At 35.5% G+C, this 15,467-nt stretch overlaps 1 protein-coding gene and 1 long non-coding RNA gene across 5 annotated transcripts; one reads left to right on the forward strand and one right to left on the reverse strand.

The window, feature by feature from the left end:
• Window positions 1–91: 91 nt before the first annotated feature.
• Window positions 92–2,899, forward strand: LOC135720257 (uncharacterized). Its single transcript, XR_010521244.1, has 2 exons — window positions 92–352; window positions 1,636–2,899. It is a non-coding gene; the product is annotated as an uncharacterized lncRNA (long non-coding RNA).
• On the reverse strand, window positions 2,111–14,041 carry ndel1a (nudE neurodevelopment protein 1-like 1a). Of its 4 annotated transcripts, none has more exons than XM_065242223.1 (10): window positions 13,942–14,041; window positions 12,425–12,568; window positions 12,062–12,158; window positions 9,386–9,539; window positions 9,165–9,313; window positions 8,243–8,379; window positions 7,890–8,063; window positions 7,058–7,149; window positions 5,900–6,048; window positions 2,111–3,041 (listed from the first exon to the last, which is right to left on the reverse strand). In XM_065242223.1, exons 3-10 carry the CDS (start codon window positions 12,145–12,147, stop codon window positions 2,948–2,950), a joined length of 1,035 nt encoding a protein of 344 aa, XP_065098295.1. In that variant the 5' UTR covers window positions 12,148–12,158; window positions 12,425–12,568; window positions 13,942–14,041; the 3' UTR covers window positions 2,111–2,947. The 4 variants fall into 4 exon arrangements, with proteins under 4 accessions (XP_065098295.1, XP_065098298.1, XP_065098294.1 ...); XM_065242226.1 differs by lacking the exon at window positions 12,425–12,568 and adding an exon at window positions 5,477–5,511 and having other exon boundaries at window positions 13,942–14,035; XM_065242222.1 differs by lacking the exon at window positions 12,425–12,568 and having other exon boundaries at window positions 13,942–14,035.
• Between the last annotated feature and the right edge of the window lie 1,426 nt (window positions 14,042–15,467).

The following is a 15,467-nucleotide window of genomic DNA, read 5'->3' on the forward strand; positions in this document are numbered from 1 at the left end:
TTATTAATAAAATGCCAAAACATTAAATAATTCTAAAAAAGTACTTTTACTTCCTTTAACAATGCTGTAATAACAATACTATAATAAGTGAAGTTCATACGTAATGTATTTAAACGATGATGCACGCGACCGGAAGTAATCCTTACAGTTACTATGTATGTGCAGATACTTTTATTCCGTGTGGAACTATAAAGTGTTTTGGAGGCATCTGCTGTTCTGTGTGTTTATCCGACAGCTACAAACTTTAAAAGAGCAACATGAAGCAGTCTAAACTATCCGCTGGAAAGCGTCTAACAAAACCGATTCTTTTTGGCACACTGCTCGTAGGCTTGGCAACAGCGTTTCTCAACAGGTGAGATAACACACACCCCTTTGACATTGACACTGCACTAGTCGGGTAGTTTGTAGTTTGTGGATAAAACATACAGTATGGTCAGCATGCATGCTGCACGCGTCTGTGCTATAAATATTTAAACCTGGATGCTCAGTCCTGCTGTTTCAACATTTGTCATTATCAACTGAATGCAAAGACATGTTGATTAGAATTATTATTATTTATTAGAATTGGGTCTAAGGTCTTATTTTAAAAAAAGATAACTTTGAAATATCACGCACAATTTGCACTTATAAATGTTATACAAGTGCGTATTATTATACATTTAAACAGAAAGACATGCCCAGTTTGCTTTAAACTTATAGGTATAGAAAATCAGGGATACATTTTGAGCAATGTTTGTAACCAAACCGTTTTTGAGCACCATTGGCTTCCATAGTATTTTTCTTTCCTACTATGGAAGTCAATGGTGCTACGGGTTCTTGCTTGATTACATAGTAGTTCAGCAAAACATATAAGTTTATACGGGGTTAAAACAACTTGGGGTGATTAAGTAATGACAGTCCTCATTTTTGGGTTAACGATCCCTTTAAAACAGTGAAAGTTGAGAGAGACGACAGCTTTCAAACGAGTGGGCGTGGTTTCACCACCGACAGCAGACACGCCCCCAGCGTTTGAGAGAAGAGAATCCTGCCTGTTTTTAAAGATTTTGATAACCATTTTATTTACATGGCGTTTTTTTAAGCATTCAAATTTGTCTGGGTGGTTTATAGCATATTTTTTTCTATGGTGTGACAAACTCATAACACATTTATTATCGGACTTTTAAATCTTTAAGATTAATTATTTATGAGAAGGGCTGCAAACACTAGTGAATCAAAGTAATGAAATGTTGAATGTATCTAAATACAATGCGCAATGTATCCTAACTGATATACATTTGGTATATTATATTTATTATACTCTAAAGTATATTTATAAATGTTTAAAGGTGGGGTTAAGTATATTTCAAGTTATATATATTTTTTTAATTTTAACATAGTATGTTAAAATTAAATTTTAGATTTTAGTTCAACCTTATGGTGTCTCAGAATAGCACAGTTGAGTACACTTAGATGCTTTTAATCTTAACAAGTACTAAATACTACTTTTTAGTATACAAAGTTCAAAATAACTGTGCAAAAATAGAGCACTTTTAGTATATTTTGGAAAAGTGTACTTTAATAAAGTGTCACTTTTTTCACCTGGGGATCATTGTTGTGATGTTTGATCAATATCATGTTTTTGCTTTATGCATGAAGGCATGTGTTCATGGAGGATCTTGCAGAGCTCAGGGAGCAGGAGCGAGCCCGTAATGACATCAAACGACATGAGGTTCTGGAAAGGAGGCAGAGACAAATCGATGAACTTGCAAAGAAAAGTGGAGGGGGCAGTTGAGATTTCTGCACTCGCATCTGATCGGACAACTGCAAAAACCCAGTGCTGAAGAAAAAACATTGGACATTTTTGCCACTAAGGTTTTGTGAAGTGTTAGGATTGTTGCTATTGCTTTCTACTGATCAAATGATTTGACAGGTTATTCATTTACAGCATCAAAAATTTGAAGTGTGAAATGGCAAAAAGTTCTAGAATATTCACTGGTCTGGTTGTTTTTGAGACCTGTCTGCAGGGTCATAAAATGAATCTGGATAAATAAACATTTGTTTGCATTAAAGCCTAATAACATTTAGTACAATACATTTTCATTGATAAAACAATACAATATGAGTCTGTAAGTCTAAGTGAGAACACTACTGTTTATTTGACCACGCAAAAGTAACAAAGTGCATCTATTCAAACCAAACTAAATAAGATTTATTATTTTCCACCAGAGAAATCTGTAAAAAATTAAAGTGTGGACTTTATAACAAATACTAGAAGGCTGGGAAACCAACCTGAGACTTACAGGCAAATGTGTCATATTAGTCAGTCGATTGTCAGTAATACCAAGACCAAGTGTTTAAATAGTAAACGTGCTTTAACTATCCATATCATCTTTCCTGTCCAAGTTCTTGCTTTGTGACACTTGCACCAGTGTGTTTTAAGGAACATATAAATATGAGGCGTGCATTAGCAATATTAAAGATTTTGCTACAAAACGGAAACCAGTTTCTGTCACATAAGTGCACATTTAAGTCAAATTTACACATTTTCTTCCTTTAATATACAGCATATATATCATATCTACTTTCAAACACACTTGAATGTGTTGCACAACAAATATTATTGATTTCCTTCTGATTTCACAAATTTAGCAATATATAGCAATAAATACATTTTCATAATGTGGTAAAGGACATTACATTCGCAGAGAACAGAGTTTATAAGTTCATATCTATACAAACAGCAACCATAAATATATTAGATGGGTATATACATGTTTAAGAACTATTAACAATTACTTAACTAGCAGTAGTGTAGAACACAGCAGCAGAGGGAAAGCATTAAGTGCTGCTGTTAACCCTGTTGTAACCCACTGTAACCCAGACAGTCGGTATCAGTAGTGTATTAAAAGAAATTGGTATATTGCTGTGTAGTAGTTCTTTTTTTGTGTGTGTGGGAAGGATCTGTGGGTCACACGGTGAGCACCAGGCTGGATGGAGAGTTGGAAAGTGGTTGGGTTGTGATGTTCGTCACGGCACCAGGATCCAAGCCATTCACTGTCCTGCTGTGCTCGGAGAAACACATGACTCGGGTTAGAGAGTATATGAACTCTTTGTATTACTATGTAAGCCAATTTAAAAGCCCACAAAGGTTCAGTCATGCAACTTTTCAGAATATTCATTTAAATACTAAAGCCAGACGGCATAGACAGCATATTAACAGGAAAAGCTTAATACTGTGAATTATATAGATGCAGTTTCCCAAAACCAAATGCATGGAAAAAACAGGTAGCAAAGCTCACACCCGAGTATGTTAGAGTAGTAAACTGGTGTAGATAAGCTAGCAGAACAAACTTTACACTGACACTATAGACTTTCTCAGTCAAAGAGCCGGTTTTACAGACCACTCCCATACAAAAATGCTCTCCTGCCTCTCCTACAAAGATAATTTGATGACTCTCATCAGCAAAACATGTCACTGGTGTTGTTCCCAGCACATATACAGTTAAGGGCAGCAAACATGACATTTATACTGCACCAAGCAGAATTCAATAACTTAACGCCTCTTTCTCATTTAAATGTGTACCTATAAACTGCAATGCACCTGGACTTAGACTTTATGTCTGGATCTGATCTCAGTTTGTCTAGCTCTTTTATAGCACTGATACAGCAAGTTTTATAAAGCCGTAACACAACCCCTAGATGTCCTCATCTTACCCTTAACCATCTAATGATACTCAGGTGCAGGACAAACTGATTCAGCACTGCGGTGAAGAACTGCATTACACTGCGGTACAAATATAGATGCTGCAGAGACATAGTTTATAGTTTGTCTCTTGATGATCAGGAAAATTAAGATGTTTATCTGTCTGTATATATAAACATGTTTAAAGTCAACATTAAATTTGTTTTATTCATATCTTCCTGGTCTTTTGCAGACAATATTTTGATAAATGATGGTAAGCACACAGTTAAAGGATTAGTAAATTTTCAAACAAAAAAAAAATCCAATTATTTTCCTCACCACCATGTCATCCAAAATGTTGATGTCTTTCTTTGTTCAGTCACGAAGAAATTATGTTTTTTGAGGAAAACATTCCAAAATTTATCTCATTTTAATGGACTTTAATAGACCCCAAATACAACAGTTTTAATGCAGTTTAAAATTGCAGTTTCAAAGGATTCTACACGATCTGAAACGAGGCATAAGGTCTTATCTGGTGAAAAGATTGTCATTTTTGGCAAGAAAAATAAAAAATATGCACTTTTAAACCACAACTTCTCATCTTCCTCTGGTCCTGTGATGCGCCAGCACGACCTCACGTAATACATCATCACGTCAAGAGGTCACGGATGACGTATCGAAACTACGCCCCAGTGTTGACAAGTGTGGAGAAAGAGGACCGTTGTTGTATGTTGAATGATACTAATTAATGTCTTTGTGTCAGTTTATTGTTTAAAATGGTCTGCAAATGTGCGTTTCATGTATGTAACACGTGACCTTTTGACGTCATTACGCAATTACGTGAGGTCGTGTTGGCTCGTCACACAGCCGGAGGAAGTTGTGGTTTAAAAGTACATATTTTTTATTTTTCTTGCAAAAAATGACAATCGTTTCGCTAGACAAGACCCTTAAAGCTTGTTTGGGAGTCCTTTGAAGCTGCGTTGAAACTGCAATTTTAATTTGCATTAAAACTGTTAAGTGTTGGGGTCCATTAAAGTCCATTAAAATGAGAAAAATCCCGGAATGTTTTCCTCAAAAAAAAACAAAATTTCTGTGCTCATCATCATTTATCAAATTATATTTTTTTATATTTTGTGTTCAACAGAATAAAGAAACTCAGAATAGAGTAAATGATGAATTTTCATTTTTGGGTGAACTATCCCTTAAATTGGGACAGTAGGGTGACAGACCAAATGCTGTGCTTGCTCATTCTGGTCCAGAACCTCCACTTTTTACAATCAAATAAATCTGTGTTGGATAAAAAGCAAGTCCTCATTTTGTTTCCCCATCATAATTCAACTCAAATACGGCCTATTACATTATTAAAAAGTAACTGCAATTGCCATTTCATGTTGATTTTAAATGAATGAAATCTTTATTCATCAACTAGGACAGAGTCTAATCCTGTAAACTAATTCATAGTGACAGACTGATGAAGAGCGACACTCAGTTTAGTACTCATGGTGAACTCCATTATTGCTTTTTATAAAGGCTGTGCATGTTTTTAGTCTTCAGTGATGATCATCATGATGCAAGACAATATTGTCTCATTTTTTGTTAGAGCTGTCAACTCAAAACATCAAACCTACAAAAACACTAACATTTAAGCAAACACATGGAGAGCACCCCTGTATGATATTTTAAGCCACAACCAAGATGTTAGTGGAGATGACATGATCTTATCCTAGTGGATTACAGTACTCTACAAGTCCTAACCGGGGGTTGTTAACCAGCATGCATGGACCCCCATAGAAAACTGCTACACAGATCATTTACCCAGAAGCAATGCAGGGAAAATGACCCTCTCTCTTCTGCAGAGGAGAGAAATAAATACAAGTCTCAGACAAAAAAAGCAAATTTATCTCTAACAGTACTTCATTTAAAACCATCAAAACTATTTTTATAAAAAATGTTTCAGACCTCAAAATCAAATACAGTAAACATTTATCTTATGGACTACTATTAATTTTAGGACCTTTTGAGTAGTAATATACGTTAGAAACAAAAAGTCCAAACGTATGTACTTTTTAGTGAAAATAAAGCTGATCACAAAAGGACCCACGCAGTCACATTATTAACTTTACTACTGTATAGTGGAATAACATGCAAGTCAAATAAGGTGACTGCTCATCAACATCTAATGGTTTATTGACTGGTTTCCCTGAACCGTGGCAAAAAAAAAAAAAATGGCAGACTTACGCTTTGTCAAAGTAGGACGTGTGGAGCGAATGAGAGTAATTTGCCATCTCTCCATTAATCAGATTTCCGTTGACATTTGTGACATAGTTTTTCCTGGCTGCCTGGTCTTTGGCGAAGTTTCTACAGGCTGCAAGCTTTGACTCTAAAGCCTAAGAAACACAACAACCACAATTAGAAACAAAGAGCCTGTTTACACCTGGTTAAGAAGCGTTTTGGTTGATCGGATCACTTTTGAGCTCGTCCACTTTCGACCACATTCAGATGTAGTCAAAAACGCATTTGACAGGATTGACAATCTCGTCAACTAAGAGAAAACATTTGGATGACAAAAACTGTTTTCCTGATGAGTTTTTATGGTTTTCTTTAATACTGCGATTATCCACTAGATGGCACTTACCCAAATTACTAAAAATAACTGAAGCAAAAATTTATTATTTTTACACTCCATGTATGTTTTGATAATCGTTCTGAATTTGATCAAAATAGGCTTTATGCCCAGCTGCACTACTTCCTGAACTTCAGACAGCTCCTTGTTTCCTGTCTGCCATTATTGGACAAACTGATTAATCCAGGTGTGTCTGATTATTGTTGTTGTGACTACTGAGGTCAGGCACACCTGGATTAATCAGTTTGTTTGTGACTACTGAAGTCAGGAACACCTGGATTAATCAGTTTGTCCAATAATGGCAGACAGGAAACAAGGAGCTGGCTGAAGTTCAGGAAGTAGTGCAGCTGGGCATAAAGCCTATTCCTTCACAAAAATGTAATTATTTCAGATTTTTGGTAAAAAAAAATTTTTTTTAAGAAAAATGCCCATATTTAAGAGTTTATAAGCGAAGAAAAAAAATAGATAGGATGAAACCTTTTTTTTGAGTTTTGTTTGTTTGAAAGCAAAGGGTCTGTTCTTTTATTTGATATATTTGTATGTTTATATATTTCTGGAAGAAAATTTTCCTGGAAAACAAACAAAAGTGGACAAAAGAGACCACCAGGTGTAAACGTGAATTCGTTTCTCTAGTCCACTTGTGATCCGACTGACCAAAACGCATCTTAATACCAGGTATAAACAGCTCCTAAATGCATTTATGCAAACGCTTCAATTTAGCATTCTGCAAGCGATCATGTACTTTTTTTAAGACCTGTAGTTTGTCTACTCACCCCAACCTTGCGCAGTAAATCACCAACAATATTAAGGGCTGATATTCTAGCAGATGGGGTAAGGGCTGAATTGGTGCTGCCGCTGGTCAAAACTGCAAAGAACAACAAAGTCAAACACGCTTGGCATCTTTAAAGGGACACTCCACTTTTTTTAAAAATATTCATTTTCAAGCTCCCTTAAAGTGTTTACCATTTTAGCAACCATTCAGCTGATCTCCGGGTCAGGTGGTACCACTTTTAGCATAGCTTAGCATAATCTATTGAATCTGATTAGACCATTAGCATCACGCTCTAAAATAACCAAAGAGTTTCAAGATTTTTAAACTTGACTCTTCTATAGTTATATTGTGTACTAAGACCGACGGAAAATTAAAAGTTGCGATTTTTTAGGCAGATATGTCTAGGAACTATATTCTCATTCTGGCGTAAAAATCAACGACTTTGCTGCTGTACCACGGCTGCAGCAGGCACAATGATATACACAGTGCCCGAAAATAGTCCCCTGTTATTGAAAGTTACCAAGAGGACTCTTTTTGGGTGCTGCATAATATCATTGCGCCTCCTGCAGCCATGGTACAAAGGCTTTTGATTAAACTTAAATATTGAAACTCTTTGGTTATTTTTTAGCGCAATGCTAATGGTCTAATCAGATTCAATGGATTATGCTAAGCTATGCTAAAAGTGGCAGCACCAGACCCGGAGATCAGCTGAATGGATTCCAAAACGGTAAAAATTAAATGTTTAACTCTAGGGGAGCTGGAAAATGAGCCTATTTTCAAAAAAAGTGGAGTGTCTCTTTAAAGCTCAGAGAGATTGAGATCAAGCTATTTACCAGTCTGGTTGGTGAAAGCGTTGTCCAGGTTCTTGCTAAGAGGTGTAGCGGGCAGGGACAGTGAGGCTTGGACGGCCGAGTCCGTTTTATCATTGTCTGGAGTCGGAGAGCTGGGGGCGGACATTCTAGTCACGTCCGGCTGCCTCTCTCGTACCGCAAGCTCTTGCCTCAGGTCTACACGTGCATACACACACGCTTGTTAAGATACATTATATGACCTCATTCCACAAGCAAAACAGGAAAAGCTTTTTAGACTGTGAACATCACGTGAGCACCTCAGGTGTGAAAGGAGGATCTTCTGTAATCATCAAACATTTGCACACAGACTTTAGAGATGAAGACTCTGTAAATACCTCTGGCTTCATCTTTAAGTCTCTGTACGGATACCAGGAGAGACTCTTTCTCATCCAGTTCACTCTCCAGAAAAGCATTCCTCTCTATGGCCTGATTCAGTCTCTGCTCGAAGTCCTCCAGAGACGTAATTGTGGCTCTGCAGAGACAGACCATAGCAGAAGAAACAACATTTGTGAAATAGAGATTAAAAATGACCCCTTAATTTCATGAGTTGGCATTAACGTGTAATCAATAGGGTAATGAGTTAAAGCATAGAGGGCTTAGAGCTCGGTATATTAGCCAAAACGAAGTTTTCCGAACTGGGATAGTCAATGGGGTGGAGGAGGGATGCTGCAAAAAATTGTCACGGGATGGAGGTGAGGGACGGCTATATATAGAGACCTCCTCACACTGATTAATTGGATTACATGACCATGCTTCTCCTGAACTTTAAAGTTAAAGGTGGGGTGCATGATTTTTTTTTTAAACACTAGAAATGGGAGTCGGGCTGAGTACCAAAACACACATGTAGCCAATCAGCAGTAGGGTTTATGTCTACTAACCAAAATCGTTGCCTGGGTTGGGTATGTGTGGGGTGGGTCTATCAAAAGAAGGTCCAGATTCTATTAGGGTAGGGGCGTGTTTGTTTAGGTGATTTTAAATGTCAACTTTGACTTTCGGAAGTCATGCACCCCGCCTTTAAATAAACTTCATTTATAAATCAACTAAACTTACTAAAATATAATAACTTCTTGAGGTGAGGAAAAGAATGGCATTAACCAATGACATCAACTCGAAAAAATTACTGATCCAATCAGATGCAAACAAGTAAATTTGCATTTTGGTGATGTGAAAAAAAGACTAGAGCTGTGCTACTGTGTTATATGCAGGGTGTGTGATAAAGTAAAATGTGTGTAAAAGTGTAAGACAATGCCTTCCAACCTCTTAGCTCTCTCCAGGTCATCATTGGCCTGCTCCAGCTCTCGGACATATTTGTGCAGCTGCTCCTTGATGCCTCGAGTCTGACTGAGGTCATCCTCCAGCATGGAGATCTGCTTATAACTCTGAGAATACTGCTGCTCCAACTTCTCCTACAAAACAGAGAGCCCAGTGTCAAAAAGCAGATGGCGTTGAAGGTTCAGCTCAGTTAAGCTGGCTCTTACCCTGAATATATCGAGCTCGTGGTGCAGTCTCTCGTTGTCTGCCTGCAGGTCTCTGATGCGATGCTCCGCTTGGCCCAGTTGTGTCTCCAGCTCGGTCTCCAGCTCTCTGCTGCCTTCCTGGAACTCCAGCAACTCCTCCTGTGCCTCTTTATAACTGGACACAAACACAGCAGGATAGTGTTTAAAACTTAATAAACAACAGAAGAAAAGAAACTTAAGAGTTTTTTACATTTATTCAATTGGCAGATGCATTTTATCATTAGGTGTGTTTAACCCATGATCTTTTGATCATCAATACTTCTTAAACTATAAATAACTATTCATTTTGTAAATGCTGGATCCCAGAAATCATTTATGAGAGGTACGCGAGAGCTCAATGCAGGAACATTTCTCTTGCACTTGCCCCGCTGTCTTAAAATAACTCAACAAAAATAAACAACGCTGGGATCCATTACCTACAGGCTGTCTAATGTAATGAATGCTATCTGTATGAGATATTAGGAGACACACACAGCTGAGGTCAAACAGAACAGCACACTTTGTTTGTCATTTCCCATAGAGACAAAGAAAAGTTATGAAAGAATAATACTTGGTCTTATCTAGGAAATGTAATATATATACAGTTCTTGTGAGGCCAAAGAGCTGTCCATCTGACTACAGATCAATAACACAAAAAGGTTCCTGCTATTCAAGCTGCTAAAACCTCAGATAAATCAGATTAAATCTGAACTTTTACACTAGTACAGTCACAGTGTGAACTGGGAATGCTACAGGAGGGCAGTGTTAGTTATCTATTGTAACTAACAATAATAGTTTTGTTTGCCATAGGCCTCTTCATGTACCAGCCAAAATGATGATTGTGATTGAAGCGTCTAAAAATGTCAGGAGCAAAATTTCCCTGCCAAGTCACAGTACAGCCACAGGACAATGTTTATCCAGGAATAAGAGGGCAACCGCTTTAACCCCCGCAAAAAGTCTAATTGGTGATGGGTGACCTGCCAGCTACATTCAACATCATCATAGCACATCAGTTTCATCTCTGACCTCAAAACTGCCGATTGGTGTATGGGGTAGACAGACACGGTCATCACTTGTTCCTCATAGCTTAACTGGTAGCACATTGTGTTAGGTCATGGGTTCGATCCCAGAGAACACATACTGATACGTGTAGTTTGAACGTGCACTTTACGTTACTTTAGATAAAAATGTCTGCCAAATGCATAAATGTAATGTGTAAGTGAGACAAAACATTAAAGGGGACATGTCACAATCATTTTTTAAGATGTAAAATAAACCCCCAGAGTACACATGTGAAGTTTTAGCTCAAAATACCATATAGATAATTTATTAAAAATGTTAAAATTGCCACTTTCTAGGTGTGAATGGCAGTGCAGATTAAGGGGTGGTATTATTATAATAAGAGCTCCTTATGACATCATAAGGAGAGCCAAATTTCAATTACCTATTTTTTCACATGCTTGCAGAGAGTGGTTTATCAAAATTAAGTTACTGGGTTAATCTTTTTCACATTTTCTAGGTTGATAGAGGCACTGGGAACCCAATTATAGCACTTAAAAAATAGAAAAGGTCAGATTTTCATGCCATGGCCCCTTAATATATAATTTTTTCTGAAGACATTGTGATGGGTTTTTGTGGGTGCAAAACCACCACAATGTTAAGTTATTATGGGTTGTTGCCAGGGCATTGCTATAGATGGTTTTCAACTGGCCAAACGTCTTTAAATCTTATATATTTTTGGCACCTGAAAATATCTCATCACTGTCTATGCAATTTAATATGTCTTGACATCTGGCAGGCAAAATCATCAAAACCTCAAGATTTGAGCTATTCTTCATGTCAGTAGCACAAACTGTGGGGGATGAGTTATGTGCCAAAATGTATAACTTGGGGTTAGGAGTTCAATTACCTGACATAAAGACTTTTTCCAGACTTTTCTATACGAACTGACACAAATTATTATTATTATTTCAGTAAATGGTGTATAATCAAAGAGGAACTGGGTTTTGTAGATTAAATCTTTCATTCATATTTAGGATGTCTTGTAAATGTAAAACCTCCATAACCATAAGTTGTTTTCCTGCATAACAAGGTGTACGCTTTAGATCATATATCACAAAGTTGGGTGTGTATGTGTGTTTAAATTTCTGCTTTGATGTTATGAGCTACCACTGTTTCTGCCAAAGATCTGAGTGTCTTTACAAAACCATAAACCAGCTTTGATCAAGAAATGCAGTTTCGGGATACAGTTTACAAAGCAATGGCTTTCAGTCTGAATCTTACTCAATCTTTTTAGACTACAACATTGTCGAGAGCTTTTCATGGGGAAATTGAGCAGCGGAGGTCTGTGTCCCATCACAGAGACTAAACCCACTACAGAAAATTCCTACTGTGATGGATTGAATTACAGGCAAATGTAACAGAGATGGAAAATGACAGAAAAAATCTGATTCTGAATATTACAAGAATACAGAAACTGTTTTAACATGGCTCTTGTAATGTAAATAAGCCAGCATTCAAGGTGTTGATCTAGTTCAAGCAAATGTTCACAAAAACATTGTGAACAGTGCCTACTGAGGACAACTTGAAAGAAACCTATCGGCTATCAGGCCACAAAAGCTGAGCTGTGTCCGAGTAACGCTCGGCGCCGCGACTTACTTTTTTTTGTACTTGAGTGAAAGAGTCTTCCAGAAGTCAATTTCCTCGTCTTTGGAAGCGAATTTTGGTATCACATTTGTATCCATGACAGATAAACCTGAAAGATGAAGAATTATTTGTAAACATACAGTTTTACTAAACTGAGAGATTATGCTATTTATGAAAATAAAGGTTTAAGACCCAACACAGCAAAAGCAGACAAACGTCCCTCAAAATTATTTTAAGTATAAAGCACAAGTTTGCATAGGACGTTTAATCAATGGCAAATCAAATTGCGTCCCTGCACAAAACACATTGTGGTCCACGAAAAAAGATTTTTCACGAAATCTGAACACAGTGCCTTTAAACTGGAACAGTGTGTACCTCAATTGACTTCTAGAGAGGACTTTGCTGATCTCCCAAATAATCAATGGGGTAGCGTGCAGACTGACCCAGCCTGTGATCACATGACCACCCTGTGTTTGTAGGACATGGTGGATAACACAGCCCAGCAAATATTACAGCTATCTAAAGAATTGCAATATCAAAACCAAAAAAATATTTGGTGTGTGAACATACAATAGATTAAACTTAATGCAGCCTTTGATGTACAGATCTACAAAGATTTTGTGCTTGATGTCAAACAAAGATTTTGTAAAGCATGAGGTCATCTCAAACATCAAACACAAACATCACTGCATTATTTATTTTTCAAATAAATCCCTCACTACTCCTTTTCTTTCTCATTTCCTTATTTTATTCATACTTTTATTCATACTTTCTGATTGTAGTTATATTTTAAACCTAAGGTGGTATTATCCTAAAAATGACATCCATCTCCCTGGACTTGCTTTTATCTCTATGAAGAACTTATTGTTTTAAGGAATAACCTGTTTTAAGGAATGTGTTTATTTTAAATTATTAATTTACTAATAATATTTTAGAAAAATACATTAAAAAGGAAACTAACAAGTACAACATATGCATATAATTTGAAACAAATAAAAGCTGACAAAGACACCTGAAAATGACCTTCAGGTAATGTAATAACAATGTAGCATATTTATTAGAAGTAATTAATTAAAGGTAATTATTAACACCAAATAATATAGCATATAAAACAAAGTAAGGTGGATAGCTATTTATAAAATTTTAAAATTATAAAATATATTTGCACCTGTTGTTGCGGTTGAGCTTGCCATGGTACATATAGATCATATTTGAGCTGCTACAGAGATAAAAACTAATTTCAAATAAATCTAAATAAAATAATAATAATAATAATAAATACAAATATTTAAAACAAACAAAAAGATACTGCCACAAGTACACTTAAACATACAAGCTTATTAATAAAGAAATAATATTTTAAGGATCTTAATGACTATTTAGCCTACAAACTCTTAATGACCTGTGGTGACTAACTGCTAAATACATCACATACATATTTAACACAGTCTACCTAACAACCAAACAAACACATATCATGTCCTTTATCGTATCTACCGCCAACAAACGTGACAAAAACCATCAAATATATCATATTTGTGTGATGACATCTACACCTGACACGATATAATCGCTCTTAGTGAATTGTAAACCACAGCGAAGCAAGTGGGCTAACTGATGCTAGCAGGCTAACAACAACAACAACAACAACAACAGTGATGAAGCGATTTGAATGCACAGTGCTAATGACAAAACAAATAATGTCACAAATTTATATTACTGACTATTTTACGGTTTAAATAAAAGAGACAGGTCTAGTAGTACCGTTATGTGGTGTTGATACAGCGCACGTAGGGTGTTGACATTTGCAGCAGTAAATCAGATCATCTGTGTAGTTTAAAGGTTTTTCATTATATGTAAAGAGAGAGAAAGATGTGATCTTAACAACTCACCTGAACATTTCCAGTGTATTTAACAGAAATAAGAGGACTGACTGTGCTCCTGGCACGAGCCTTTAGTATTTCAGCATCCTACTACACCCCTCCCTCTCACCCTCCCTCTCAATTTCTCTCCCTCCCTTCTCCTATTTTCTATCTAAATTATTAATGTTCTTATTTATTTAATTTTAAAAAGACTTACAATTACTTCAACAAATAAACCTATTTAAACTATTTCTTCTGTTAAATAATATTTATCAGTGAAAGTTAAATAAAAAAATACTACAATTAAACACAGTGTTAAATGTACGTTTTAAAAGCATGCGCATTTGCATCTTCTCAATAATAACATAAGCAAATAACTACCCAAAAAGTATACATAAACTGTATCTATTAGATTAGATATTTTAAATGAATGTATGTGTTTATTTATTCAGATTATTCAGTTTTTTAATGGCTAACTTAGTCACTAATTCCTAAACATAATAATACTAATGTCGGTTTAAATGCCACATTAACATATGTTTTATTTTGGTACAATTATAGCATTTTACATAGGTACAATTATAGCATCGATATGATCTTTAGCAGTGTTTTTTCATACTTTTTCCGTGTACATCCCTTTATTTTTATTTATGGAAGTCTATTTCCGCCACGTTTGAGTAACATTTTTAGATTTCCTTAGTATCTCATAATAATGACGTAGTATTTCATAATAATGACTTAGTATCTTATAATAATGACTTATGCATCATAATAATGACTTAGTGCTTCATAATAATGACTTAGTGTCTCATAATAATGACTTAGTGTCTAATAATAATGACTTGGTCTAATAATAATGACTTAGTGTCTAATAATAATGACTTAGTATCTCATAATAATGACTTACTAATGAGAAACTAAGTCAAAATTTTGGGAAGCTAAGTCATAATTTTTACTAAGTATCTCACAATAATAAGAAACTAAGTCATTATTATGAGCTACTAAGTCATTATGAGATACTAAGTCACTATTATGAGATACTTCGTCATTATTATGAGATACTAAATCATTATTATGAGATACTAAATCATAACAGGTAAAATGATAGCATCAATATTATTTTTAGCAGTGTTTTTTCATACTTTTTCCGTGTGCATCCCTTTATTTTTAATTATGGAAGTCTATTTCCGCCACGTTTGAGTAACATTTTTAGATTTCCTTAGTATCTCATAATAATGATGTAGCATTTCATAATAATGACTTAGTATCTTATAATAATGCCTTATGCCTCATAATAATGACAAAGTGTCTAATAATAATGACTTAGTGTCTAATAATAATGACTTACTAATGAGATTTAAAAGGTTAAAGATTTAAAGATTTAAAACTAATAATTAAAAGTTTTTCATTATGAAATACTAAGTAATTATCATGAGAAAGTTTATCATTATTACGAGATACTAAGTTATTATTATGAGAAAGTATGTTATAATAATGAGAAACTAAGTCATAAATGTGAGAATGAGTCATTATTATGACTTAGGAAATCTAAAAAT

The sequence above is a fragment of the Paramisgurnus dabryanus genome, chromosome 1 (assembly GCF_030506205.2).
Source record: "Paramisgurnus dabryanus chromosome 1, PD_genome_1.1, whole genome shotgun sequence".
Taxonomy (NCBI): Eukaryota; Metazoa; Chordata; class Actinopteri; order Cypriniformes; family Cobitidae; genus Paramisgurnus; species Paramisgurnus dabryanus.